General features: G+C 36.0%; 1 protein-coding gene across 1 annotated transcript in view; it reads left to right on the top strand.

The window, feature by feature from the left end:
* DOCK2 (dedicator of cytokinesis 2) overlaps positions 1 to 25,124 on the top strand; it is a 137,510-nt gene that overhangs the window by 102,872 nt on the left and 9,514 nt on the right. The window contains 16 exon segments of the mRNA XM_010001940.1: positions 2,931 to 3,031; positions 3,135 to 3,193; positions 4,935 to 5,083; positions 7,783 to 7,868; positions 12,165 to 12,321; positions 12,683 to 12,723; positions 14,127 to 14,217; positions 15,286 to 15,405; positions 17,176 to 17,265; positions 17,754 to 17,858; positions 18,693 to 18,834; positions 20,679 to 20,760; positions 21,534 to 21,618; positions 23,108 to 23,194; positions 23,525 to 23,701; positions 24,992 to 25,075. Of these exon segments, the coding sequence (XP_010000242.1) occupies positions 2,931 to 3,031; positions 3,135 to 3,193; positions 4,935 to 5,083; positions 7,783 to 7,868; positions 12,165 to 12,321; positions 12,683 to 12,723; positions 14,127 to 14,217; positions 15,286 to 15,405; positions 17,176 to 17,265; positions 17,754 to 17,858; positions 18,693 to 18,834; positions 20,679 to 20,760; positions 21,534 to 21,618; positions 23,108 to 23,194; positions 23,525 to 23,701; positions 24,992 to 25,075 (1,656 nt within the window).

Raw genomic sequence — 25,124 nt, 5'->3', positions numbered from 1 at the left:
TATCTCTAATTTTTTAGCTGATATTTCTGAAATAATTTAAAATTAGGGTTGTCTGTGGTCTTTATAGCTTGCTCAATAATGTTTTTCATATCTTTTTGGTCATGCATTTTACCATATATTTGGCTTCAGAAAAAAAGGAAAATGTAGTTTTCACTTTCATTAAACTGTGATTAAAATATAAATGCTGTTCTAGAATTAGGATTTGTCACTTAATGCTGCTCATTATGGCATGTACTGTAGATAGAAAACACACTAAAAAAGTATAGTATGAAAAATCAACCCATTTCACTCTTCATATTAACTGCAGTTAAGATTAAGTGGTTTAAGTTTAAAAATGCTTCCCAATTACAAATTTCTAATCTGTTAATTAGATACTAATATCTGAGAAGTATACATATGGTTTGTTGCTCTTAATTTTATGAAATACTAGCCAGTCTTCTATAAAAGGAAAAATGAAGAGAACAGTGCTGAAAGATTCACTTCAAAATTTCACTTGCATTTTCCAATGTGCACTGCTACCTTTATAGAATCTGTTTAGATTTGATATGATTTTTTTTGGGTTCTGTTAGTAGCTGATGTCATTAGCTAGGTGTTCCCTTTCCCTAAGGTAAGAAGTGTCTAAGAGAAGAGAGTTTTTACTCTATTGTCACTCTCAACTTGTGGTTCCACCAGCTTTGGCTTTGGGAGCCTTGCTCTGCTCAGTATTTCCATTCAGCTACTGAGCACGTCCACGTCAACATCCATTGCCGCCATAATGCCACTTAATTCCTTGAAATTACTTTTTTTGTGCAACATCCCACTTATAAGGTTTCTGATTGAAGATGGCATATTAGGGACAGGGAGGACTGAACAAAGAGAAACCATTTTATGGTGATCAGGCATAGCTATCATAGGGTTTCTATTTTGGAAAACAGAGTGCTATTGATTCCCGTTCCTGCCTACCCTTCCTCTCTGTTAGCTGCAGTTTTGCAGGGCATTAGAAAGGATTATATTTCTAAATCTGTACTGTTACAGCAGTTTTAACTTCATATTAATCATTTATATTCCTGCCACAGAATTTTATTATAAAAGGCATAGTGCACATTCCCTGTCAGTCTGATTTAAAAGAAAATGCTTATGTTTCATCTTTTCCCTATCTTTCTTGTATGCACTAGACACCATTGATAACTGAGAAGTAATGAATATATTTTAGTATCATAGAGTTGTGCAACTTTATTTTTAAACCTTTGGTTAGAAATGCCAAAATCAAAAGCTTCACTGTACTAGAAATACATGGGAAAGATACAGGCTAGATTGTGCAAATCCGTATGTGGTAGTGATTGACATAATATTGTACATTTGAAAGCTATCAAACTGTAGAGTTCATCTTTGGTCCTTTTACCAACAAATACCTGGGTCTTGTGACCTTTGCTGAGTAATTGATTTTTTTAAGTTCAACTGAAAATTTCTTTAGACTTCAGACTCATTGCTCAGAAAGGAAAGAAATTCACAGGATATCAATTTTGGAAGATTTTGCCTACATGAAACTAATTTTTAGTGTATTTCAGAGTGCCTTATTTCAAAGGTTTGGGATATATACACACATAGGAATGGTAGATGTCTGGAGCAGAAATAGTTTGCAAATATTTTTTTAAGTTGCATCATTAAACAAGAAGCATATGACAAAACTAAATAGGGACTGGAACTGTTGCATTAAAATCTTCAAAGACTAGAAATGAATAAAATGTGCTGTTTCTTCAAAGCTTCTGTAAACTTATTTTCGTTAAACTGCAAGTTTTCTACCTTTGTTCTGTCCTTTTGAGGTGTGTAACCAATGAAAAGAAATTTCAGCAGAGGTTCTAAAATATTTTGATAATTCTTTCTTTACTTTGAGATGCTTAATATTCTCTCTACATGTCAAAGAAACCACTGCAGCTGTCATGGGCCACTCTCTATGCCACAGGAACAAACACTAAATATTCTGTTTGTAACTTGCAGAATTTATGAATGAGCTGTACCTCTGAAAATTATATTTCAGAATCCACTTAGACAAAATGCAGTGCTTCTTTTACTCAGTCTTTAATGTTTTCAATTGCTAGATTAACCTGCATTTTAGTTTTCATATTCTGCTAATTACTCTGTTTTGCAATTTGTATTTTTCTAGAGTGATATTCTAAAAGACAATGCAGAATAACCTTTATGAATGTTGGTATGGAGTCTTAAGACTTTATTATGCGATCGTGTGTGCTATCTTTGTGACTGAGTTTCAGTAGCTGTTACTGATCCAATTAAGTAATTTATTTAAAACACGAGTGGTTTAAAGCTGTAACTATAGTAACTACATGGAGTTTGCAATTAACCATACATGCAGGAAGTTTTTAAGTGCCGTTTTTCTACAAAATCAAAGTAATGAACCCAGTATCTATCTGAAATGTATTTGTCTCCTGGTCTCAAGGGGATGAGTTTGCTTTTGACATAATTTTTCAAGAAAAAAGTTGAAACATTTATATTTACAATCTGAAATTATTATTTTTTTTAATTCAGAAGACAGAAAAAGCTTTTTGAAGTAGTTCTCAAATACAGTGTAATTACATTGGGTGCCTTTACCTCCATGTTGTAGAGATTTGCTGACATGAAGTGTAATTCACCGGTCCTGCTGTGGTTCATGGTTTAATTTTGTTAGCTAATGAATCTCATATGAATCTTTTCTTTAGCAATATTTGTTCAGCTGCTGTGTTCTTAAGAGTAAATGTGCAGGAGTGGTTATTAAAATTAATCTTTCTTACTTTTCTGCTAATTGCATAATGCTAATAATGCACATCAGTGCATAATGTAAAAATCTCATATTGGTTGCATCATTTAGTTTAATAAATTATTCAGCATTATACATAGTTTAATATTATTCCTGCATTTCTCAAAACTATTATAATTTCCTTGTATTTAATTTACAGCTGTGGAACAACTATTTTCATTTGGCTGTGGCATTTATTACCCAAGATTCACTGCAGCTAGAAAACTTTTCCCATGCAAAATACAACAAAATCCAGAACAAGTAAGCAAGACTTTGTACTTTGCTTTGTCTGTAATTTTGTAGTAAAATGCTGATAAGGATAACGATAAAAATGCCTTTCCCATTTCTTTTTTTTTCCTTCTAGATACGGAGATATGAGACGTTTAATTGGCTTTGCTATCCGTGACATGTGGTACAAACTTGGTAAGTAGGCAAATGAACTCGATTGCAACTGGATTCATAGCATCTTGCTTGTTTCATTGAAAAATATCTGACTTTTTTTTTAAAAAAATAAATATTTCTATTATTTGAACTTAAAATATGTTTTTACTCTCGTGCTTAATCTTGGAACTGACATGAGATATTGTTTGACTGCCTTTTATTTGTTATTTCTGAGAGCTCACAGCCCTCTCTCAGAATTCAAAGATGGCTGAAACCATATTTTGCTGAAATTGAGAACCCAATAAATTTTTCCTAAGACAGTCACTGCTCAGTGTAAATCTACCATTCTGGAAATTAGCAGGCTCAGTGAACTCTGATTTATCAAAAAGATTGTCAAGATTTCAAAGGATTTGATACTTCTTCTGATTAAGTGGTGAACTCTTAAACCTGTTTCCAGCCTAGTCATTAATATCCTAGATTAATATCATCATCCTTTTTGATACTGGTAGTGTAAATTTCCAAATAATTATTTCTATATGAACTCTTGATTCTAAAACCATTAACATTTGTTTTGTAAAATAAACTTGTGTGGATTTGACATTTGATGCTTGCATCCTACTTGTGCTGAACCTGACAGTCCCTCTTCAAAAAGAGCCAACACAGTGGCTTTATAAACATACAGTGGCCTTTAACAGTTTTGTCTAGCATAATATTGAAGAGCAAAGGATTGTTTTCTGATATTCAAATGCATTATCACTTTGTTGAAATACTATTGTCTCACATACCCAATGGAAAAAGTGAGGCATACAGATGGAGAAATGTTTCATACTAACATGCAATAATTCTCAAGTAATTATAAATGCCCTTTCCATTCATTTTCTGTAATTTTCAGGCTCCTTCTGTAGCTATAACAAAAAAGAATCTGCATTCTGAAAAGCAGTGGAACATATTAAGTGTAAAACAGATTTGGGAGATACATTCACAGCAGAAATACACAGCATAAAAAACCCCAACAAAACAAACTTGCATAAAACTGTTGAAGTCATAGTTCAGTTGTGTTTAGAGTTACATTAGTGTGACATGCTTGTGAGAGGACAATTAGAATCAGATTATTTTTTAGTTATGGTCTAAGTCTAGTCATACTTGTTCATGAGAATATTTTATCTCCTTACAAGCTTTAGGGAGTATTGACATTCTTATATGGGTCATTTCATCTCGATGATGGTCTGCTCTATGCATCACTTACTTTTCTTTCCCCAGAAACAAGCAGTGTTTGAAGAACATCTTGGACCTGGTTGAGATTTTTGCTGATTGGAGTTTTCATGGGCAGCTGGTGTAACAGTTGTGCTGCAAGATAATTTTGTGTGGTTTTAGGAATTGTGTGGAAAGTGTTTCTGTTATTTCTTGTGAGTGTTTGATGCATTGGTTCACTTGAGTTACTGGTTGCAGTGTTTGATGTTATTCAGAAATGAAAACAAGCAGTGTTTTCCTCCTTCATAAACTAGAAAGGTTTCACCATGAGCATTACCATGTGGCACACTCCTCCTGAGAGAATCTGGGGCTACTTAGGTTTCTTACTCCAAGTATATAAAAGGAGATATCAAAAGCTGAAAAACTGGGATGTTCACTGAAAATGTCTACTCACCTGATACACATGATTATTTCTGGCACGGAGTGATTTTTGAATGAGACTATATCCATTAGCATGCTTTTGAGAGGGAATAGAGATGAGTGACTAAATTGTCAGACTTTAGAATACAGATGGTTTGCATTTCTGTTTCAGGCCAGAATAAAATTTGCTTTATTCCGGGGATGGTTGGGCCTATCTTGGAAATGACTCTTATTCCAGAAGTTGAGCTACGGAAGGCTACAATCCCAATTTTTTTTGACATGATGCTTTGTGAATATCAAAGAACAGGAGAATTCAAAAAGGTAATTTAAAATATTTTGTGTGAAAATTTCTGAAGATACCATGTAATCAGTTTATTTCTCATAAATATTTGTTGTGTAGGCGTTTCTGCTTACAGGAAGTAAAATTCAAAATATCGAAAGCAAAAGGAAAGGCTCTTGTGAGAGTGAGTGTAGAGTCTCCAGAGTTGGGCTTAAGCAAAGCTTTTGTCACAGTGATAACAAGAAGGTGCTAGAATAGGGGTCAGAGATTTTGCCTGAAGGCTCTGAAACTAGAGCTTGTCTGGTACCTGCCGCACGATTTAATAAACTTGACAAAAAAGGATTGATTTAGTGAACTTGTTGTGGTGCTTGACAGTGCTCCATTCTGGGTGGACATACAAGTTAGATTGGGGCTAACTCAAGAGGCTGGGTCCCTCTTTGCACATGGAATATATGTGCAGTAAGGATATAAACCTGTTAAAATTTATCAAGCAGGAATTTTATTTTGCTATTTCTAGAAAATAAAATAATCCCAGAAAAAACCACAAAATTTCACCTCAGATTACCTCAAGAATGGCATATGTATTGAGATATATATCTAATATATTTGTCTATGTATTTACACATATATATTTTGTGGAAAGGAATACATACATAGGAGTATTGCATACTAAGGCATTTTATTCACAAGAAGAAAAGTTATATAAACTTGTAATTTTAACTGTGATTGAAGATGTAGAGAGGAAGCCATTAATATCTATTAAGTTTACCTATCAGTGCTCTGTCATGAGCTCAGAGAACTAAGGATATTGGAAAGGCAATTAGTGCAATTTATGTTCAGCATCTGTGAATAGAATTCATCCTGCAGATATTTCCCTGTCTCCTTTTGATATAAAGGGAAGGTGGTTGCTTACGTGTTGGACACATGGTGTGAAAAGAATCTTGTCCTCCACATTTTGATAACCTATCTTTTCTTGAAAGATCAGGTAGTACATTTTATTTAGATTTTCCAAAGACAGATCATCAAGCAACCTAGTGCTATTTGTTCTGATAATATAAGGCCAAAAGATAGAAAAGACTTACTTTAAAGAACTAAAAAAAAAACCAAAACAACCAAACAAAAAAAAAAATGAAAAAAACCCAGAAACAGAACAAAAAAATAAAAACCAAAACCAAAAAGAAACCAAACCAAACTTCAAAAAAATAAAATTAACTCTTTGCATAGTAAATGAAGATATTATTGAAATAAACATGGATGCAAGTGACATGAAGGATTTAACTTGGCTTAGAAAAGTTTAGTTCATGTGTGTTTATATTATTGTTCCAAGAAGTTATTTTGTTTGTGCTTGGTGTGTTCAATTTAGTGTCTCTTGTTGGTTCCACCAATTGCTGGAGGCACCTGGGAAAGTTTTCAGTATTTGCCTTCTTTCCTGTGTCAGAAAATAGCACTGACCTATGGTGTGTTCTTCCTTTCCATAGCTATTGGAAAGGTTGGGGAATAGATGTTTGTTCTTGGTGAGTCTATTTGAGTCTTGTATCTTTCTGAGCTAATAACTCTACAAGGCTACTAAATGAGTGAATATAGATCTTCTCAGAAAGCCTTTCTGGTGTGTGTGGTTTACATTTGCTGTAAATACTCATATTTCTAACTCTCAGTTCTTAAAATTCTGTTATGCTTCAGGATTTCAGGAAGTAGAGAGATCATCCCATTAGCAGAAACCAGGTTTGTGTGGCTTGGTGCTTCAGACCATGTAGAAAAAATGGAGATGTTTTGTGGGTTGTTACTGAAGTGTGTTCAGAGATGGGGAGACTTCTGGGGCCTCTTAGGTAGATAAGGAGGTGGTTTTAAAGCCAAATTTGTGCCAGTGACAATGAGGCACATTCTGTTTAAGTCAGAGGAGAAATACCTTCTCCAGGGCTTGACTTTGCCACAGACACACAAAAACTTTTTTCAGTATTTCTGCCAGCTTTCTTATTTATTTCAGCTGAAGTAACTGGCTTTTTTTCACAGCTTGTTGAGAAACTGTAGGAAAGATGCTTAGGAAGAGGTTTTTTGTTCAGGTCCAGCATCTGGGAAATTATTGCTTCTCAGAGAAGTAATCAGTTCTATAACTGCTGAATAAGTACTATAAAGGATTTAAGAGGTACATGATTTTTAACTGGTACAGATTTCTGTCATACTGCACAAAGACCATAGGCTTCAGCTCTAGAAAATGACTGGATTGGATGTTTTTGCTCAATACTGCCTTGTCCTGAAACTGCTGGGTACCTGTGTTACTAATGTTACTGATACACATTTAGACATTAATCCACATTATACTTACACATGGGAACTAATTCTAAGCCCTTTAAACTTCTTTTTCAGCTTGGAACAGCCAGAGTAATTTTGTTTCTGTTTTTCTCTCTCTCTATATATATAATATATATATAATGCTATATATACAGAATATATAAAATATTATATAAAATATAAAATTTCCCACTTACTTGACACTTCTAGTAAAATTAAGAAATAATACTGATATACTAGTCCTTTCCTTCTACTCACATTATAAAATGGAGATTGCTGTTTCTACTGAACAATTTAATTTTCTCTGGGAACATTATGGGTGGAATATTCAAGCTTTTAACCCTTCAGAGTATGTGATACAATAATACAAAGATATTCTTTAGATATCATATTGAAATGTGTTTGAACTCTGGATATCTGTTCAATGCTTTGATTTTTCTTTCTTTATTAGTTTGAAAATGAAATAATTTTGAAGCTGGACCATGAAGTGGAAGGAGGACGGGGGGATGAGCACTACGTGCAGTTGTTTGAATCCATGTAAGTACCTCATGGGAACAAATGCTTTCAGGATGTGTTTTTATCTTTGTTCCCACTTCTCAAGCAGGTAGTCTCTCTTGAAAATAAAATACTATCTTAACAGCTTCTTTTTTTTTTTTTCTTTTTTTATGATAGAACTGAAAATAACATACTGGTTCAGTAAACATGCTTTGAACTGGAGTTTTGCTCTTTGAAACTATTTTCCTAGTTTCTTTTCAGAATTTTGGTTGTAAGTTATGGAGAAATTACACCTATCCTGTGTTTCTCTGTCCAACTTTCGAGCCAAGATAATGAAAACCCCATTTTTTTCAGTCTTTCTCCATTTTTTCTTTAGAGCCTCTGTTAGTCCTATTCCACATTAATAAGAAGAAGGTATTTCAAAACACCTTACTTGCTTTTCTCAAAGTCTAGGTTGTACTCCAAGGTAAGTCACATAATGTGACTTCTGGAATGAGAATATTGTGAAGTGCTACAGTTTAATAAAAATATTTCTGTGTTTCTAACAATTCCAAAGCCTGATACAGCATCTCCTCCTCTTCTTGGCTGCCCACATTCAGTTTTATTCTCAGACTGAAAAGCTGTGTCTTCATTGGTGGTTGCTGGGCAGTGGTGGAACACTCATGCCTGGCTCTGAGGACTTCTTCTGAACTTTGTGCTTGACACTGTAACAGCAAGAAAGTGCATCACTCACCACACACTTTGTCAAGCATTGGTGACCTGATAGTTACTAAGTTGCAAAATACTCTAGCATTTTGGCAACTCGACAAAAGCGGTACAGGCTTTGTGACAAGGAGTGTGTATGTTTTTACCTTCTCAAAGCCTGCTACACTGTATGTAGTGTATTTTCGAGCAGCAGTAGTGTTTGCAGTCATGTCTCTCACCAGATGAAGCATGAAATCTCTGTGTATTCCCCAGTGGAAAAAAAAACAAACCTACTTTTTGTGGAAATGACATGATGAAATAGTTATATATGTGTTATCTCATGTAAATAATACATAATTATTTTCTAATTGAATACTGAAATCTCAAAGAACTATAACTTAAATAAAACAACTTAAATGTTATCTTCTTAACATGCAATAAGGATATAAACTGAGTGCAATAATTTAGTTTTTCAATTTTGAATGCTTACTTGTTGGGTTTTGGGTCCCAGGATAGGTAAGAGAGGGAGTAGAGCTGTTCAGACTTGCTCTTGGTATGACTGAGAACAGCTCTGCAATCACAGAGTTCTCTTGATCACTCTGCTGCAGAGCCTGAACCAGCCTGCCTGCCTCAACTGTCGCTGCAATTCATCACCTCTAACACTGGGGATTCAGCTGGCACAGTGGACATTTATTGCAGTGCTAAACTTGCCTCGCTGCTAGTAAGCTTTTTTTTCCAAATATCCATAGTACATCTTCCCTGTCTCAGTTTAAGCCAGTTATTTCTTGTTTTACTCACAGGGGACATAGTAATTTATTCTGTTTCTCTTTGCAGCAGCTTTAAACAAATTTGAAAGTTGCTGTCAAGTTTCCTTTGGTCTACTCTTTAGCATAAACAACCACAATATTTCAGTTTATCCTATGGAATGTTTTCATGACATTCCCAAACTGTCTACATCTATTTTAAATACTACATTCCCTTGAAGCTTGAGAGTATTTGAACTGAAACTTTAACAACACAAAGAGAAAAGCTTCCTTCAGAGATTATATGTGAGGCTTTGAGGTTTACTTTTTCTGAGCTGGGTAGCATTGTTTGCTTGTCTTGTTTGAACAAAACTTCTGAAGTTTCATGGGTCCTTTTTATTTATTGTATAAAGACAATTAATGATTTCCTCATGAGACAAGTGTTCCTCTCCCCTGTTCATTTTGTAGTTCTCTATGTGTACTCCAGGTCATCTTTCTTTAGTGACTGGAGTGATCTTCTATATCCTGGGTGAGATCTAGCAATAGCTTGTGGTTTACGGTCATTTTTCTATTTGTATTGGAAAGAAATGAGATGCTTTGGTGAGTCATGGTCATTTCACAGTCAGGTGCAATATTCAGAGCTTGTTTGCTGTCACTCAAGTGAGCCTATGACAAAAATGCATAACCGTCCCTTAAATAATGACTCTGCTCTTCTTTGGTAGCATCTTACTGTGTTTTGATACTTAGGGTAAAATACCCCAATTTTTCTGGTAGAGTATCCTGTCTTGTATATGATTAATGAGGCTTTCTTACTTTCTTCACAACCAATACAATTGAATGTGTTCTAGCCTTTTCTGCTGGTTCTCAGCTCTTCAGACTCCTTAGTATTTAACATTCCATTTGCGATATGTTTAATTTCATAAGCCAGGTTTCAATGATATAAGTATTTTTGTTAGTTTCAGACTAGTCAGACAACAGCAAATAAAGTATTCTGCTTCTACCTCTTAGCTTCTGTCTGACACATCTTGTGCAACAGAAATATTTTTTCAGAGGTGTATGTACATGCTTCCTCTGTCTTAGCAAAATAACTCCCTTGTGGAGCTGTACAATGGGAGTAATAAACACTAGGTGCTGTTTGTGCTTTGAGTTAGAAATTTGAGACTGGGTACTTTGCTGAGGTCCCATTTTAGGCCAGAGCTTCAAGGATTTCCTTGCAGTTGATATTAATATGAGTATCTATTTTCTGGAGAAGTTTTAAATAATTTTGAGGAGTACAAAATTGTTTTTGCAATTAATTAAAATGTAATACTTTATAATGAAAGTTTAAAAAAGATTGGTGTACTTAAATATTAATAATAAATTATTAAATATATTTGCATATAAATTGAGAAATGCTAATGAAACTCTAAGAGATCATAAATTAAGAATAATGTGTCATTGAAATTGCTCAGCTTAAGGACACAGCACAGTTTCAGGGGTAATTTTGCAATTGCTAGTTTGTTTTTACTATTTTCCTGTGAGAATACATGGTAATTTTTGGATGTTGTTAATAGAATATGCCAAATATACATGTAATTACTTTGTGCTTTTTGATGGATTGGCCTTGGCTGGGTACCAGGTGCTCACCAAGCCACTCTATCCTTCCCCCTCCTCAGTAGGATGGGGCAAAGAAATTGAGGTGGAAAATAACTCATGAGTGAAGAAAAGAGCAGTTTAATAAAGCAAAGAGCCATGCATGGAAGGGGAAAGGAAAGCAAAAGCTTTATTCTCTTCTTCCCATCAGCAGGTCATGTCCAGCCCACTTCCAGGGAAGTGGAGCCTCAGTACACACAGTACTGAGGTACAAATGCTGTAATAACAAACACGCCCTGCTCCTCTTCCTTTTTCTTAGCTGAGCAGAGGTCCTATGGTATGGAACATCCCTTTGGTCACTTTGCATCAGCTTTCCTGGCTGATCCAGGAAGTAACTGGATCCCCTCCCCAGGTCCTGCTCAGCCCCAGCCTACTGGCCCTTGGGGGTGAGGGTGATGCAGGACAATTGTCCTCAGTGCTGTGCCAGCTCTGCCCAGCAGCAGCCAGAGCCCTGTTGTGTCAGCAGCACCTCGCTAGCACCTTGCTAGCTACCCACACAGAGCACAGCCCCAAGACAGCTGCTGTGGGGAAATTAACTCCATCTCAGCCAGACCCAATAAATTCATGTTTAAATATGTGTTTGTGTGCACAGAAGTTTTAATATAGATACAACACAGTAGGTCAGAGAGGATCCCAATGGAAAAGCAGAATGCTAAGGAGAGGAAACGTGCTTTAGCAAAGAAAATAATCCTTAATGGGATGCTGGTAATAATTTTATAATGTTTAAACTTCAAGCTTTGAAAACAAAGCTATGATTCTCTCATGTGAAATGCCTATTTCTAACTTAGTTCAGCACTTTATAGTTTTGCTTACTTCTCAATGGCAAATAGCTCTGGTGAGGTCTGGTTCATTTATGTCCTTTTTGACTTAAAAAATGTAATTTGTTTGAGCTTTCTTTTTACATGTAGCTGTACAAAGAGAAGGAAATAATTGTTGCATTTGATGTTGTACAATAACGTAGAAAAGGAAGGTGCAAGTGTGGCATTCCAGAGTGCTTAGTTTGCTATACCACAGATGCAGGTTGCTCCATTCTGAAATTGTGGCTGTACCCTTGAATCTGATGTCATTTTCAGATAGGAAAAGTAAATGTTTCATTATTCCCTTTTGATTTATGTTGCCATCTGTCTTCTGGATATCTCAATTGCTAACCCACAAAGGGAATTTCCAGTGTATTCTGCAGTTGCTTTAACCCTAATTCAGTGTTCGCCTTCAGGTCCAAACAGTTTTTTCAGCTGATGCTTTTCACAGTATTGTAATAACTTCTGGTTTGTGTTTGCAGTCTTAGGGAGTGTGCTTGTCAGTACCCTGGCATTTTTAACTTGGTTGAAAATTTTGTCAGCCTGGTTAAAGGCCTCTTGGAGAAGCTGCTGGATTACCGAGCGGTGATGAATGATGAAAGCAAGGACAACCGCATGAGCTGCACCGTGAACCTGCTGGTGTGTTCTCTCTTGTCATTCTTCTAAGAACAGGGAAGAGCCTTAGAATCCATTTACTAAAGATGAAAGTAAACCTTCCTGGGGACAGGAGTGGTTGACTTTACTCAGTAGTAATTTAAATTTTGAAACAAGAAGTTTTTCTGTCTATATGAACTAGGAGAAGTATACACATATGAATAATAATAATTAATAGCTATTTAAAATTTAAATCAAAACAGTAGTGCCAGGTTTAAACTTTGAATAGTCTCTACTTATTTTTTCTTACACTGACTTGCAAGAGAAGTGAAACCTTGGCATATATATTATATTGTATTTTAATAAAAGTCATTAGGAGATAACTTTTAAATGTTTTTGTCCCTAGAATTTCTACAAGGACATCAATCGTGAAGAAATGTACATTAGGTATGGCAATTTTTCTCTTGGATTTGTTCTGGAGAGGGCAATAATGTTCTCTTAGGAATTCTGTTTTTATCATAGTACTTCTATATATTAAGTATAATATAATTCATAGTGCATTTCTGTTACTTAATGTTATTTTGCTATCCACAATGACTCTGTCATAGCCTCATTTATATTCTTACTCCACTGTTTGCTTAGCCTTCAGCAATTTGGAATCTATCACATGTATTCATCAACAGCACTTTTCTCCCCAAGAATCAACTTTCATTTGATCAAATCCCTCAACATTCATTGTCTATTGGTTTAAGTAAAGAAAATGCAGCTAGATTACAGGTTTGAGGGAGGGTGTATCATACATTGAGAGTGGCAGAAAAAACATTCAGGTTTTGCAGAACTGTGCAGTCTGCCAAGTCCTTTTAAATATGCAACACTAGATGCACTGCAGTTACCAGTGAAGCATTTCTCTGCAAGGGCTGTAATTATGCTGGCAAATTCTTTGCAATAGCAGCTGGCCTCTTGCTGTCTCTGATGGTTTTGCATATGAGCTGCAGCAAACCTTGCTGTTCAGGAGCTCACTACTGTCTGCCTCTCCTCTCCTGCAAAATCTGCAGAACCACCTGCACCTCAGCCCCTGCAGCACCAAGCCTGGAGTCTCAACTGAAATCAGCACCGAAGGTGGTTCAGAGCTCAGCCTGGGGGCCTTGGGCTGGAGTGGCTCCTGGCATTGCTGAGGGGGCACATTTTCAGTTGGGTTGACAGCTGGGAATGGTAACACCTTAAATTGCTACAGCCAGGTGTCAGAGTCCCTGTGTCAAACTGCCTGTTGTGTCAGAGGGTGGGATGTGCTTTTTGTTTCTGGCTGCTGGCAAAGATGCATCTCAAGTCACATGATGGGCCATGGTTGTGCTGGTGGCAGTGGTGCTGCCTTAGGGATGAAGGAGAACACTGGAAAAGTAACCTAGAACAGCTCTGCTGCCCCTGCTAGGCTGTCTTACTGGGCTGGTGTGTTCTATTTTCTCCTTTTTCCTTTTGTTACTCGTGCTTGCACCTATTTACATAGAAAGAGTTTATGTGCAATTGAAAAGTGTTCCAGAGCAAGGCAGCTATCTCTAGTACCAATGCAGAAGTGATGGACTAGCAAGTCTGAGTCTGGTAGTTATTCCCATTAGAGGTGGTTCAGGCAGCAACACACCAGGAGATCAGTTTTCTCCTCCTTTTGTCCACAATGTTTGGGCATACAAGGTGAGCACAGGGAAGCCTGAACACATGCAGAGAGCTTTAATCCCTCTCAGGGTATCCTTAAAGACTCCTTGGGTAGAGACTGCACAGCATCTCTGAACTTTTTTGACACTTAGCATTCTAGTCATGTCAGTATTTAGTCTAATTCTTGTTCTCTCCTCTAACAGATATTTGTATAAACTACGAGATCTTCACTTAGACTGTGAGAATTACACAGAAGCAGCATATACCCTGCTGCTCCACACGTGGCTCTTGAAGGTTAGTTTTTCTAAACTCAGTATCTAAATAAGCTTTTGCAATTTCCAAACTTATAATTTAAAAAGTTACTGTCTTAATCACTGTTTTTACTGCATATTAATTGTTTTCAAAAAAAAACTAGAAACTTTAATACCCCTACCATGGTAGGTCATACAACACTGGCTGTTGAAATTGTATTTTTAATAAGTGGTTAAAAGCCACATATTGGTAAAACTAAATATTACAGCAAAAATAATTTTACTTTATAGTGAAAATATTGTGTGGAAATCCTGAAGCCATTTAAAATCCATGTGGTTTTCATTTTGCTAATTTCTTACTATCCCCAACATAATGATGAAAATGAAACACAATTTTTCCAGCTATGACAGGGGCACATCTAACCTTTCCTTTTAAATAATATGGATCACTCTGCCAAATTATGCTTGCATCCTTTTGTAGCTGGTAACTATTTTTCACTGCAACTAATGTTTTTTCTTATTGTAACTGATTTTTCACTAGAAATGGTCAGGAAGATACAATTCCATTTCAAGGGAAAATTCAACATTTAAATATTCTTCGGCCAAAATTTGAAATTTCTTAATAATTTTATTTCAGTGAAGGACCACATAAATCTGGCACTTCAGAGTGCTATTTTGATTCAGCTTCATTTTGACTTTTCTGGTCCTATAAAAAATGAGGTAGATTGTATTGTTATAGACAAAGAGTGTATTATATGCAAATGTTTTACTACAAAAACCAAAAACAAATCAGCCAAGATGACACCACTGAAATAAAATTAACTCATTTTCTCACATAGATTTAATGCAAATTTTTTTGTGTGAAGTGCAGGAAGGAACATAAGTGTTTATTATGTCTAGTCCTGGTTATAACACAAAATACAACACTTGTTTGAAGGGGTAATGAGGACATTCCTAGTGCCCTTCCCAGATTCTTTGTGGAAGGGTAAACAGGACTGGGAAACAGACATTTAGAAAAGCCTGGAGGACCAGATCTTGGGGAGCAGGTACATGTGTATGAGATGTGTAATTCCAAAATCCTGCTTTTTTTTTCATGTGCTTTTGTTCTCAGTGGTCAGATGAACAATGTGTACCCCAAGTCATGTCAACAGAGTTCCAGTGTTCACAGACCTATAGACAGTTGAAGGAGAATTTGTATGAGAAGATCATAGAATACTTTGACAAAGGAAAGGTAGGTCTGTAGAGTTCTTCCCCCTGCCAAATCTCTTTTTTTCCTGAAACTTTGCATGGACACATTTAAGGAATATGCTCCATGAAAAGTGTTTTGAGTAGGAAATCCTCTTTGAAGTGTGGATCAGGTAAAAATTATGTCCTGAAGGCTTATTCACAGAGGAATTCTGGTCTGTATGAACATGTTCTTTCACTAACCACATACACAATGCAGAGGGCTAATGTTTATGCTGGTCACAAGCATCTCGGTCAGGTAGTGGCAAAACAATAAGCAATGTTGCATGTATTTTTCTAGGAAAAGAATACATAGTACAAAAATTGCATTTCTAAACCATTCTGTCAATATTTCCCAAAAAAACAGACAGTTCCAATGGAAATACTTGTTACAGAGAAGTCTTAGGAGTACATCCCAAGCTTAATGTATTAGTTTGATATTCAATACCTGAGTTTAGTTCAGCTTTTTTTTTTTTTTTTTTTTCTTTTCTAAATCTGTTAATAAAATTGCCTGTCAATACAATGACAGTTGAGCTGGGTTTTTTGAAAATAAAGCAAAGGACTAGAAGATAGGGAAAAGTTCTGCAGTGCTGGATAATTAATCTTATCACCCTATAAGGCCTCTAAGTCATTATGTCTTCTTCAGCTGTAGCCAAAAGTATGAAGGGAGAAGGCAATTTGTTACTGCTTCTTGCAAAATAAAGGCAGAAGTCCCCCATGAAAATCTCTCTTGTAATTCAGAAGGTGGAAAGTTTTCAGTGCCTCTGCACTGAGCAGGAAATGCAGTGCCATTTGTAACTCCTCAGGTTTTTTTTTGGCATTTGAAATGACTACTGTGTAGCAGTCCCCACCCCCTATACCACAATAATCAAATCCTCCAGATTTCTGATCTGCCTAGCACTCAAGTTCTCCTCAGCTGCATCAGAGGAGGTTTGCAGGCAGCTGAATGCAGCTGCCAAATTCAGAACTACCCAGCCTAGTAGTACATGGCACCATGTAAAAATGGTCATAATGAGTATGACCAGCAGTGTCCTTAGGTTAGTAGTGAATGATGCTCAGAAAACCCCTTTTGTCTCCTTTATTCAGAATAGGTAAGAAGACTGGCAGAATTAGAGAACAATCCTCGAGAGGAAATTTCTCTCTGCTTTAAGATCACTTATGTGCTGTGTACATTAAGTGCCTTTAGCAGATGAGAAAAACTGTCCTAGTGTTTCCAATGCAGCTCTGTCATCCTCACAGTAGTTTTCAGAGGTAGCTGTTTAGTTGTGTGGAAAGAAACAAGCTGCTACTCCAGGCAAGTGGCAGTTGAAGTTTGAGCCTTGTCATTGTTTAGCTGACAAGGAGAGTTGTCACACAGAAGGCCAGCTATGATTGTGTGTGCTTCAGAATGGCTTGTACAATGAAGTGTGCTTGTTTTAGAGGGGCAGGTGTCAGTCCTCACACACACTGCACCTATGCTCGAGATATATTCTGGATGTTACACACCTTAGTGATTTACTTTTCTTTCTTAATGTGTTTGCAAGATAAGGTGATGGGTTTTTATTAGCTTGTTGTAAGAGTAAAGTAGGTTTACTTATTCCTTCCTATAATGAACCACAAAACACTTGTTTTTTATGTTAGTTGCTTTCCTAAAGTTTATAATCACCTTGAGTCTTTTAAAAGTGCAGTTAACAAATGACTGCAAGTAAAAGAACATAATCAATAAAACTCTAGTTAAACAATGATATATTAAAAACTGGTACTGGATTTACTTTTTGAATTGGTGGTTACGTTGCAGATGTGGGAAGAAGCCATCTCTTTATGCAAAGAACTTGCTGAGCAGTATGAAAAAGAAGTTTTTGACTATGAACTTCTTAGTCAAAACCTGGTAAGAATATATACTGATCTTCAAATAATTTCAGTCACAGAAATAATTACTTTTGAGGTATCAAATGATAAGAGCTGTTTATAAACTTGTTGTCTACAGTTGTTTTTTAATTTATCAGAAGTTGCTATGTTGGATTCTAACATTCCCATGGTAATGATTCATAAAGAACTGTTCAAGTTGTGTGGGCATCTGCTTAGTGAGGTATTTTGAAACTTACATAGAAGAGACAGACATGTTCTGGGTTAGTGCAATTTGAAGGCATTTATCTATGTTGTATTTGCATATTAATGTAAACAATAATCAATATACCACAAGTGTCATGTGCATGCTGCCTGATTATTGCTGTAGCTTACCAGCTGATAACAACTAGCTCTTGCATGTCCACTAATATCTGTAGTACTTAGCACAGTACTACTGTAAAGCTTAAAAAAATAAACAGAAAAAACAACAACTCGCAAACAAGTAATTGCAATTGTTTTTGCTTTCAGATCCAACAAGCTAAGTTCTACGAAAATATCATGAAAATTCTGAGACCTAAACCAGATTACTTTGCTGTTGGGTATTATGGCCAAGGATTCCCCACATTCCTAAGGGTAAACCTGTCTAAATTCTTACTTTTTTCCGTCTATTTTCATATAGTTCTAAAGTGTTTTCTAGCAAGGCAAATGAGTCTCTGGGGATATTTGCTGTGGATTTAGTTTTGCTTAGATACAGGACTGTAGTCAAAATCTGAATTGTTTCTTGCAAGAATATGCATGTGCTTAAGTTGATTCCCTTAGTTTGATTGTAGCTTTCTTCAGACTTGTAAAGCAAGTAAAGACCTCGCCCAAAAGTTGCCAAAAGCCCTAAGTTGCCTTGAAAACATTGGAAAGATAATGAAATAATATGCTAATATTACACCAAAGGAAGCATGAACCTTTTGTTTCTGGCATTCTAGAAGTATTCTGCTAAATTAAGCAAACTAAACCACAAAGAAACACATTTGGGGTTAGAATGTATTGCAAATTAGGACATTTCATAGTACCAAGGAGAAGGACCAGGCAGATGAAACCTGTATATTGGCATTAGAAAGCTGTGAAACCTGGACCTAGAATGTATTTGAAAGCAAATCCCTTTACTTGACAAGAAGAAAAGTAATTTCAGTACTTTACTTATCTCTATTCTAATTTTATTCTACTTAACAAGAGCACTCTCAGTGGTGATGCCAGTTTAACTTAATTGTATCCAACAGCAAAAATAGGGTCCTGGAGAGCCAGTGATGCATTCCAGCACCAGGTCAAAATGGTGTCTTGCTTTATAGTCAGGAAACAGTAACACTCATTCCAAATTTTGAAGACCCTGTTGTGTCTTGGTACTGATAAACATGCATCTATAACTTTCACATCAGCATCATACAGCCTAAGAAATCAGCTGTTTATTCCTTGTAGAACAAAGTATTCATCTATCGGGGGAAGGAATATGAGAGGAGAGAGGATTTCCAGGCACAGCTGATGAGTCAGTTTCCCGGTGCAGAGAAGATGAACACCACCTCAGCACCTGGAGAGGATGTGAAAAACTCTCCTGGTCAATGTATCCTTGAACAGCTGGGAGTCTACAGAACACAGGCGGGTTGGGGAAACTTTGCAGCAAAAGTTTATCTGTGTGGAACAAGCATTTCCTTAGAAGGATGAAAGTTTAGTAATGTGGCAGCTCAGTCTGCACATTTACTTGTGTCCTTCATGTCTCTTATGGTTTGTTACCAAGATATTTGCTTCTGTTAAGCGTCTCTCACCATAGAATCATTTAGGTTGGAAAACACCCTTAAGATTGAGTTCATCCATAAATCTAGTCCACCACTAAGCCATGTCCCCAGGCACCACACCTACACATCTTTTCAATACCTCCAGGAATGGTGACTCAGCTCAGTTCCAGTGCTTGAGAGCCATTTAGCTGAAGAAAATGCATTCAAGTTCATACTTGGTTTATTTCTATTTTCTTCAAGTAGCAAAACCAGTGATGAACACCTGAACTGACCAGATTCAAAGCAGCAAGTTGTCTATTACCTCACAGTTCTAGCTGTTTTGATACTAAATTTGTATCTTCCTTGAACAGTTTTCTGAGTGGCACTGCACCTGGGTATCACCCGTGTTTCTTGGCAATGTAAAATGCCTTATCTTGTTCTCAGGAATTTTCATAGGAAAATTAATTCATAATCATTATTAATTTTAGAATGCCCTACATTATTCTTGTTTAGAAGTACTCTAGCAGTTGCTTGCATATGGTATCTTCTTCGTGTTCTGATTGAAATATTTACTGAGCACACTGAGCAGCTATGAGATCACCTCATTGTATCAGACATGTATTTTCACATATTGAATTTCCTTTATTAATTTTCAAGTACTGTTGTAACACTTCAGTTGCTCTCTTGAGTCTGTTCTGATGGAACCTGCTGGAGGAGAAAGGGAATACTGATTGCTTTTCATACTGTTGGTACTGAAGAAGAGAGTATTACAGGCTTGTCTAACACTGAGTTTGAGAGCCAAGCTCTCTTAAGTTTGTCTTATGTCTTAACTAATTTTATTTTATTTGAGATCACATGCTTCAGTCCTTTCTGAAAGCAGAATTTGCTCAAGACTATTTGTAACTAGCAGGAGATATGCACTACTTGTTCACTTAAGAAAAACCTACCAAGTCTAACCAGAGACCATGAGTTTCAAACATCCTGAAATATGTAGAAATATATTTAGAGTTTGAGAGCCAAGCTCTCTTAAGTTTGTCTTATGTCTTAACTAATTTTATTTTATTTGAGATCACATGCTTCAGTCCTTTCTGAAAGCAGAATTTGCTCAAGACTATTTGTAACTAGCAGGAGATATGCACTACTTGTTCACTTAAGAAAAACCTACCAAGTCTAACCAGAGACCATGAGTTTCAAACATCCTGAAATATGTAGAAATATATTTATGTACAAATACAGTGTTCAGATTAAAAAAAAAAAAAAAATAACACTTCCACAGAAAAAGGAAATCTTAAGTAAAAGAACTGCTCAGTTCTCAGTTACAGATTTCTAAGATTAAATTTTCAATATTATGACATGCATGACTAAAGCTAAATAGTGAAACTGTTAACATAAGATGTTATTGATGTTATTTTTATAAGTTGGCTGAGCCTTAATATTTGATGAATGATCCAGTGTTCTAAATCAGCTAGTGACAAGCTCAGTAAATAATAAAAATATACGATTCAAAATTAATATTTCTATAAATTCACTGGCTACTACTGTCAGCTTGCCAAGAAAGCTCTACACAGAAACCCTGTACCCTGCAGATTTTTCAACAGGAAATATCTTTTTAATTATTCTTTTCATTTCCTCTGCAGCCTGCAGTATTTCCTACTGGTAGTTAATAACATGCCCTTAACCTTCATGATTTCAGACATCCAGTGTTTTACAGTTCAACCAGTCTTGGAGGAGCAACCTAGGTTCAAAAATAAGGCAGTACCTGATCAAATTATCAAGTAAGTAAATGGATAACATAATGAAAGTTGGTCTGTATTCCTAAACTGACAGCCATTATTTTGAGAATTCAGTAATTTGCCCATGAAATGTTTTTTTTTGGTCTTAGTTTTCTGATTTATGGATTCCCTTGCAATTTCATGAAAGAACATCTACCCATCTATCCCATAAGGAGTAGCATTTTGTTGCAGGGTAGGGAGGTAGAATCTGTGCTTTGGGTCCAAGTTACTGAGTTTTCAATATGTCTATTTAGACATGTGCTGGAGAGAGGGGTCTTGGAGATGACTGACAGTCTGGGAATGGTTGAGTTGGAGGCTCTTGCACAACACAATCTTGTGCCTTCTCTTGTCAAGTACAAAAGATATGGTTGCTAAAAGGTTTCCATTGGTACTGCAGTCAAGATTTTGTTCAGTCAGTTATTTTAAAGAAAAGATTCTGCTTTGCATGCCATTACAAAACAGGCAAGCAATGTGCATGGAAGAATACAGGAAAGCACAAATCCTTTCTAGACCTTCTGCAGCTTTTAACATTAATCTAGAAATTCTTGAATTTTTATACCTGGAAATTACACCCAAGCTAAACACCTATAGAATACTGTGTTTACCCTGATTTATAGATAAAATAGATTTTTCTTGAGTTTTCAGCAATGTGGCTTTTTTAATGAGCAATAGCTTTTAATTAAAAACTCAGCTGACTCAAAATTAAATACTCTGCTGTGATAACAAGATCATACATTTCTGAAGTCTCTTACAAGAGTCTTTTTTTAATTTTTCAGTTTTTATAAGTCAAACAATGTGCAGCGGTTCCACTATTCAAGACCAGTCAGGAAAGGATCCGTTGACCCTGAAAATGAATTTGCTGTAAGTAAATTATGGTAACTGTGACTGATTTTCAATCTAGATATTTTCTTAGTCTCAGATTACTCATTAAAAACATCCTAACTTCAGGATCTGGTTCAAAAAAATAAACACAAGATTTTCCTATTTCAGCACAACTCCTGTGCACTTGAGTCAATGATGCATCTCTATTTCAGTTGCAGGTAAACCTTATGCAGTTAAGAATGCTCAGCATGTTTGTGTTAAGCATTAACATTTTCTGGAATAGGTTTTCATTATAAAACAAGGTGACATGTAAATAACTATCAAACCGATTGCCTCTTGTAGTCTACATCACTTCTGTCAGCTGCCAGCTTGGTGATGAGAGGTGTGTGTTGTCTGCTATCATCAGTCCTGGGAAATCTTGACAGATTAGAGTACTACCTGTGTAATTTTTCTTCCCACGTATAGTGGTGTAATGATGAGAAATAATCTTAGCTGTTCAAATATTCTGCAACACCATCAATTATTTCTCAGTGTCATGCATAAAGATGTGGTAAGCTTCTATATTTTAATTTTACAGATATCTGATGTTTTATAGCTTGATGTGAAAAATGTGCCATACAATCTTTATGGCTAAAGCTGAGTTCTTGGGATACTGGTGGGAAAAACCATTTATTTAAAAGTGTGCACTTTCATTTCTGTGTGTGCTCATTAGTAGTGTAAATGGTGTAATATAAGGAGCTTCTTACCTACTGTCGAATTAAGTGTTTGAGATGCAAACTCTACCCTGACATCCCAGCTTTGCACTTTATTGTCAAGAGTCATGATGCACATTGGCTTCCTTTGCAAACTGGAGAATTTTGAAGCCAGTTATGAATATCCCTTGAAGTGGTTTTACAGAAATTAAATTGTCTGACAATAGATAATGTGTATCCTTGCTTCACAGCAGTGGAACTGTCATAGTTGGAGTATGTTTTCATTGCTTTCTTCATTCTGTTTCTCAGTGCTGGCAGTTTAGATGAGCTGATACTGGTAAAATAAGGAGCAGTGGGGTAAATTAACTCGTGGCATTTTAAAACACCAACAGCCAGTCTTGTTCAGAAGAGAAAAAAGAAAGGAAAAAAAAAAAGTAAGAATGCTGGCGAGTTGTAAAAAGGTTATTACAGATTTTAATTGCAGAAATATGTTTCAGAATTGGAGGGAGGAAGTATAATCTGGGTAAAGGTGAGAGCAGGTCATTTCGTCACAGTCATTCCATCCGCAATGGCAAAAATAGGAATAGATACTAAAAGATTCAAGGGTAATTTTCTTTTTCCTCTGCCTCATGCAGGCTTAGTGCCTGGAGATGGCCTAATGATAAAAATGATTTGTGCAAATTGCTCTGCTCAATTCATTTTCCATTGTCCTTTTATGCAAAAATGTGCATATGTTTTCTATCTACATTCTTTTTACTCTGACTTTTCAGAAGGCAAAAAAGATTAAACTTTAAATCCTGCAGTATCATTTTCTCCCTGCTATGTTTTTTTAATAGTCTATGTGGATTGAGAGAACATCATTTGTTACAGCATACAAACTTCCTGGAATTTTACGATGGTTTGAAGTTGTCTCCATGTCTCAGGTGTGTATTAACAGGCTAAAAACCTGTAAAACATGTATCAGTATGGGTCCTCCTGTACAAAATAGTTTGGAACTGTATCACACAGGGCTATTGTTATTTACTTTTTTTTATACATACAAAACTGTTATTATCTGTTTTATCTTTCTTCTGCTGCCATCAATAGACCTTACATCTAATTTACAGTTTCAGGACCAAGTCCTAAGAGACTGGACAAATCTCTTTTCATTTGATGAATTGTAAGAATGTTTTTTTATATACATGATGTTTTGTAAAACCAAAAAGACCTTTTTATCTGTTTATAAACCTTAGAAGTCTTTTGTTTCTTTGTAGACTACCATTAGTCCCTTAGAGAATGCTATTGAGACTATGTCCACAACAAATGAAAAAATTTTGATGATGATTAACCAATACCAAAGTGATGAGAACCTTCCTATTAATCCACTTTCTATGCTTCTGAATGGAATTGTTGATCCAGCTGTTATGGGTGGCTTTGCTAAATATGAGAAGGTAAGAGCTTTTAAGTTAATGCAATGAACATATTCAGATCTATTATTTCACAGTCCTCCTACATCTTTTGTTCAAAGTGGCAGTGGAATGTGGGATGGTAGTAGGAAAGCCAGAATTCCACTGATTAAAAATATCCTCATGACCTGGTCAGAGCTGTCTGTGAAAGCAGAAACGAACAAACCAGAGCAACTGAAGCTCAATATGAGTAGCAGTTATAAGGATTTTGAGATACACTTAAGCTGAGATACCCCTTTGTCATGAAATAGGCTCTCACTTTCACACACCAAAATATTTGGTCTGTAATAAATGATTCAAACTCACCTGCAGTAGGTCTGGGGTATTTACATGTGGGTTATCAATTAAATCATCATCAGGTTTTCTCAGTGACTGCAGCCATTCTCATAGTAGCTTTTGTTAAAAAACGAGAATACAAGTTAAAAAATGTTCTGGCAATACGTGGAAAATTGCATGTCTTGAGGAACTGAATTGTAGAAAATCTGTCCCTAATGTTGCCTTGTGAAAGCAGAGCAGGAGAGAAAGTAGGAATGTTAAAAACATAAATTCAGACCATTTGTTTTGAAAGAAAATTAATGTAAGGCTACCCCGCAGCTGTAGAGCTCTTGCATTTTTTACCTCCTGTTCCCTGAAGAAAAGCATGTGCCATGCTTAGTAGGCTCAACATGCCAGATAGACTCAGATAGTGCTGGAAAGATGCAATATTTATATATAGGTGTATATTTACACATAAATTATATGCAAGAAGCATGACACATTCTGGAGGAGTATTAGTATTAGTCCTAAAGTATCATTTATTGAGATATTTGGCCATTGTGGATAAATAGTTACATTCTTCTGTTGTACCTGGGGGATAAAATCTTTGGGCAGCAAAAGGCAGTGTGTATGTAATGTCTGGCTCTGCTTATCAGTGAAAGTTCCTTATTGTATAACACTGGCTAATGTCAGTAAGTAGGGGACTTGATCACTGAAAATCATGATACTACAAATTTGTGCCTTTTTATTTTTAGTGCAAGCTTAACAAAACAAACAATTTGGTTTCATAGTCAGGGTCTCAAACTCAGAAGTGTTAAGAACTGAATGTATTTTAACTAAAAAGAGCAATTCAGTTCTCAGTTGATGGCATAAGGAGTTATCATTGACAGCAACCGGTTAAGGAGCATATCTGTCTTATTTGTTGACCACTGAATGTAATGGTCACCAGCTGGAGTCAATGGTGTCATCACTGATTTCTTTACCTGTCAAAAATTAAGGACTGAATTATTTTTTATTAAGGCTTTCTTTACCGAAGATTATATCAGAGACCATCCAGAGGATCAAGAAAAGCTGAACAGACTCAAAGATCTAATTGCTTGGCAAGTAAGTTCTTACTGACAGCAGTCACCTGAGGCTTCAGCTGCTGTTCCTT

The sequence above is a fragment of the Chaetura pelagica genome, unplaced genomic scaffold (assembly GCF_000747805.2).
Source record: "Chaetura pelagica isolate M959 unplaced genomic scaffold, ChaPel_1.0 scaffold356, whole genome shotgun sequence".
NCBI lineage: Eukaryota > Metazoa > Chordata > Aves > Apodiformes > Apodidae > Chaetura > Chaetura pelagica.
The sequence above is the reverse complement of the archived record's forward strand: the minus strand, read 5'-3'. Positions and strand labels throughout refer to the sequence as shown.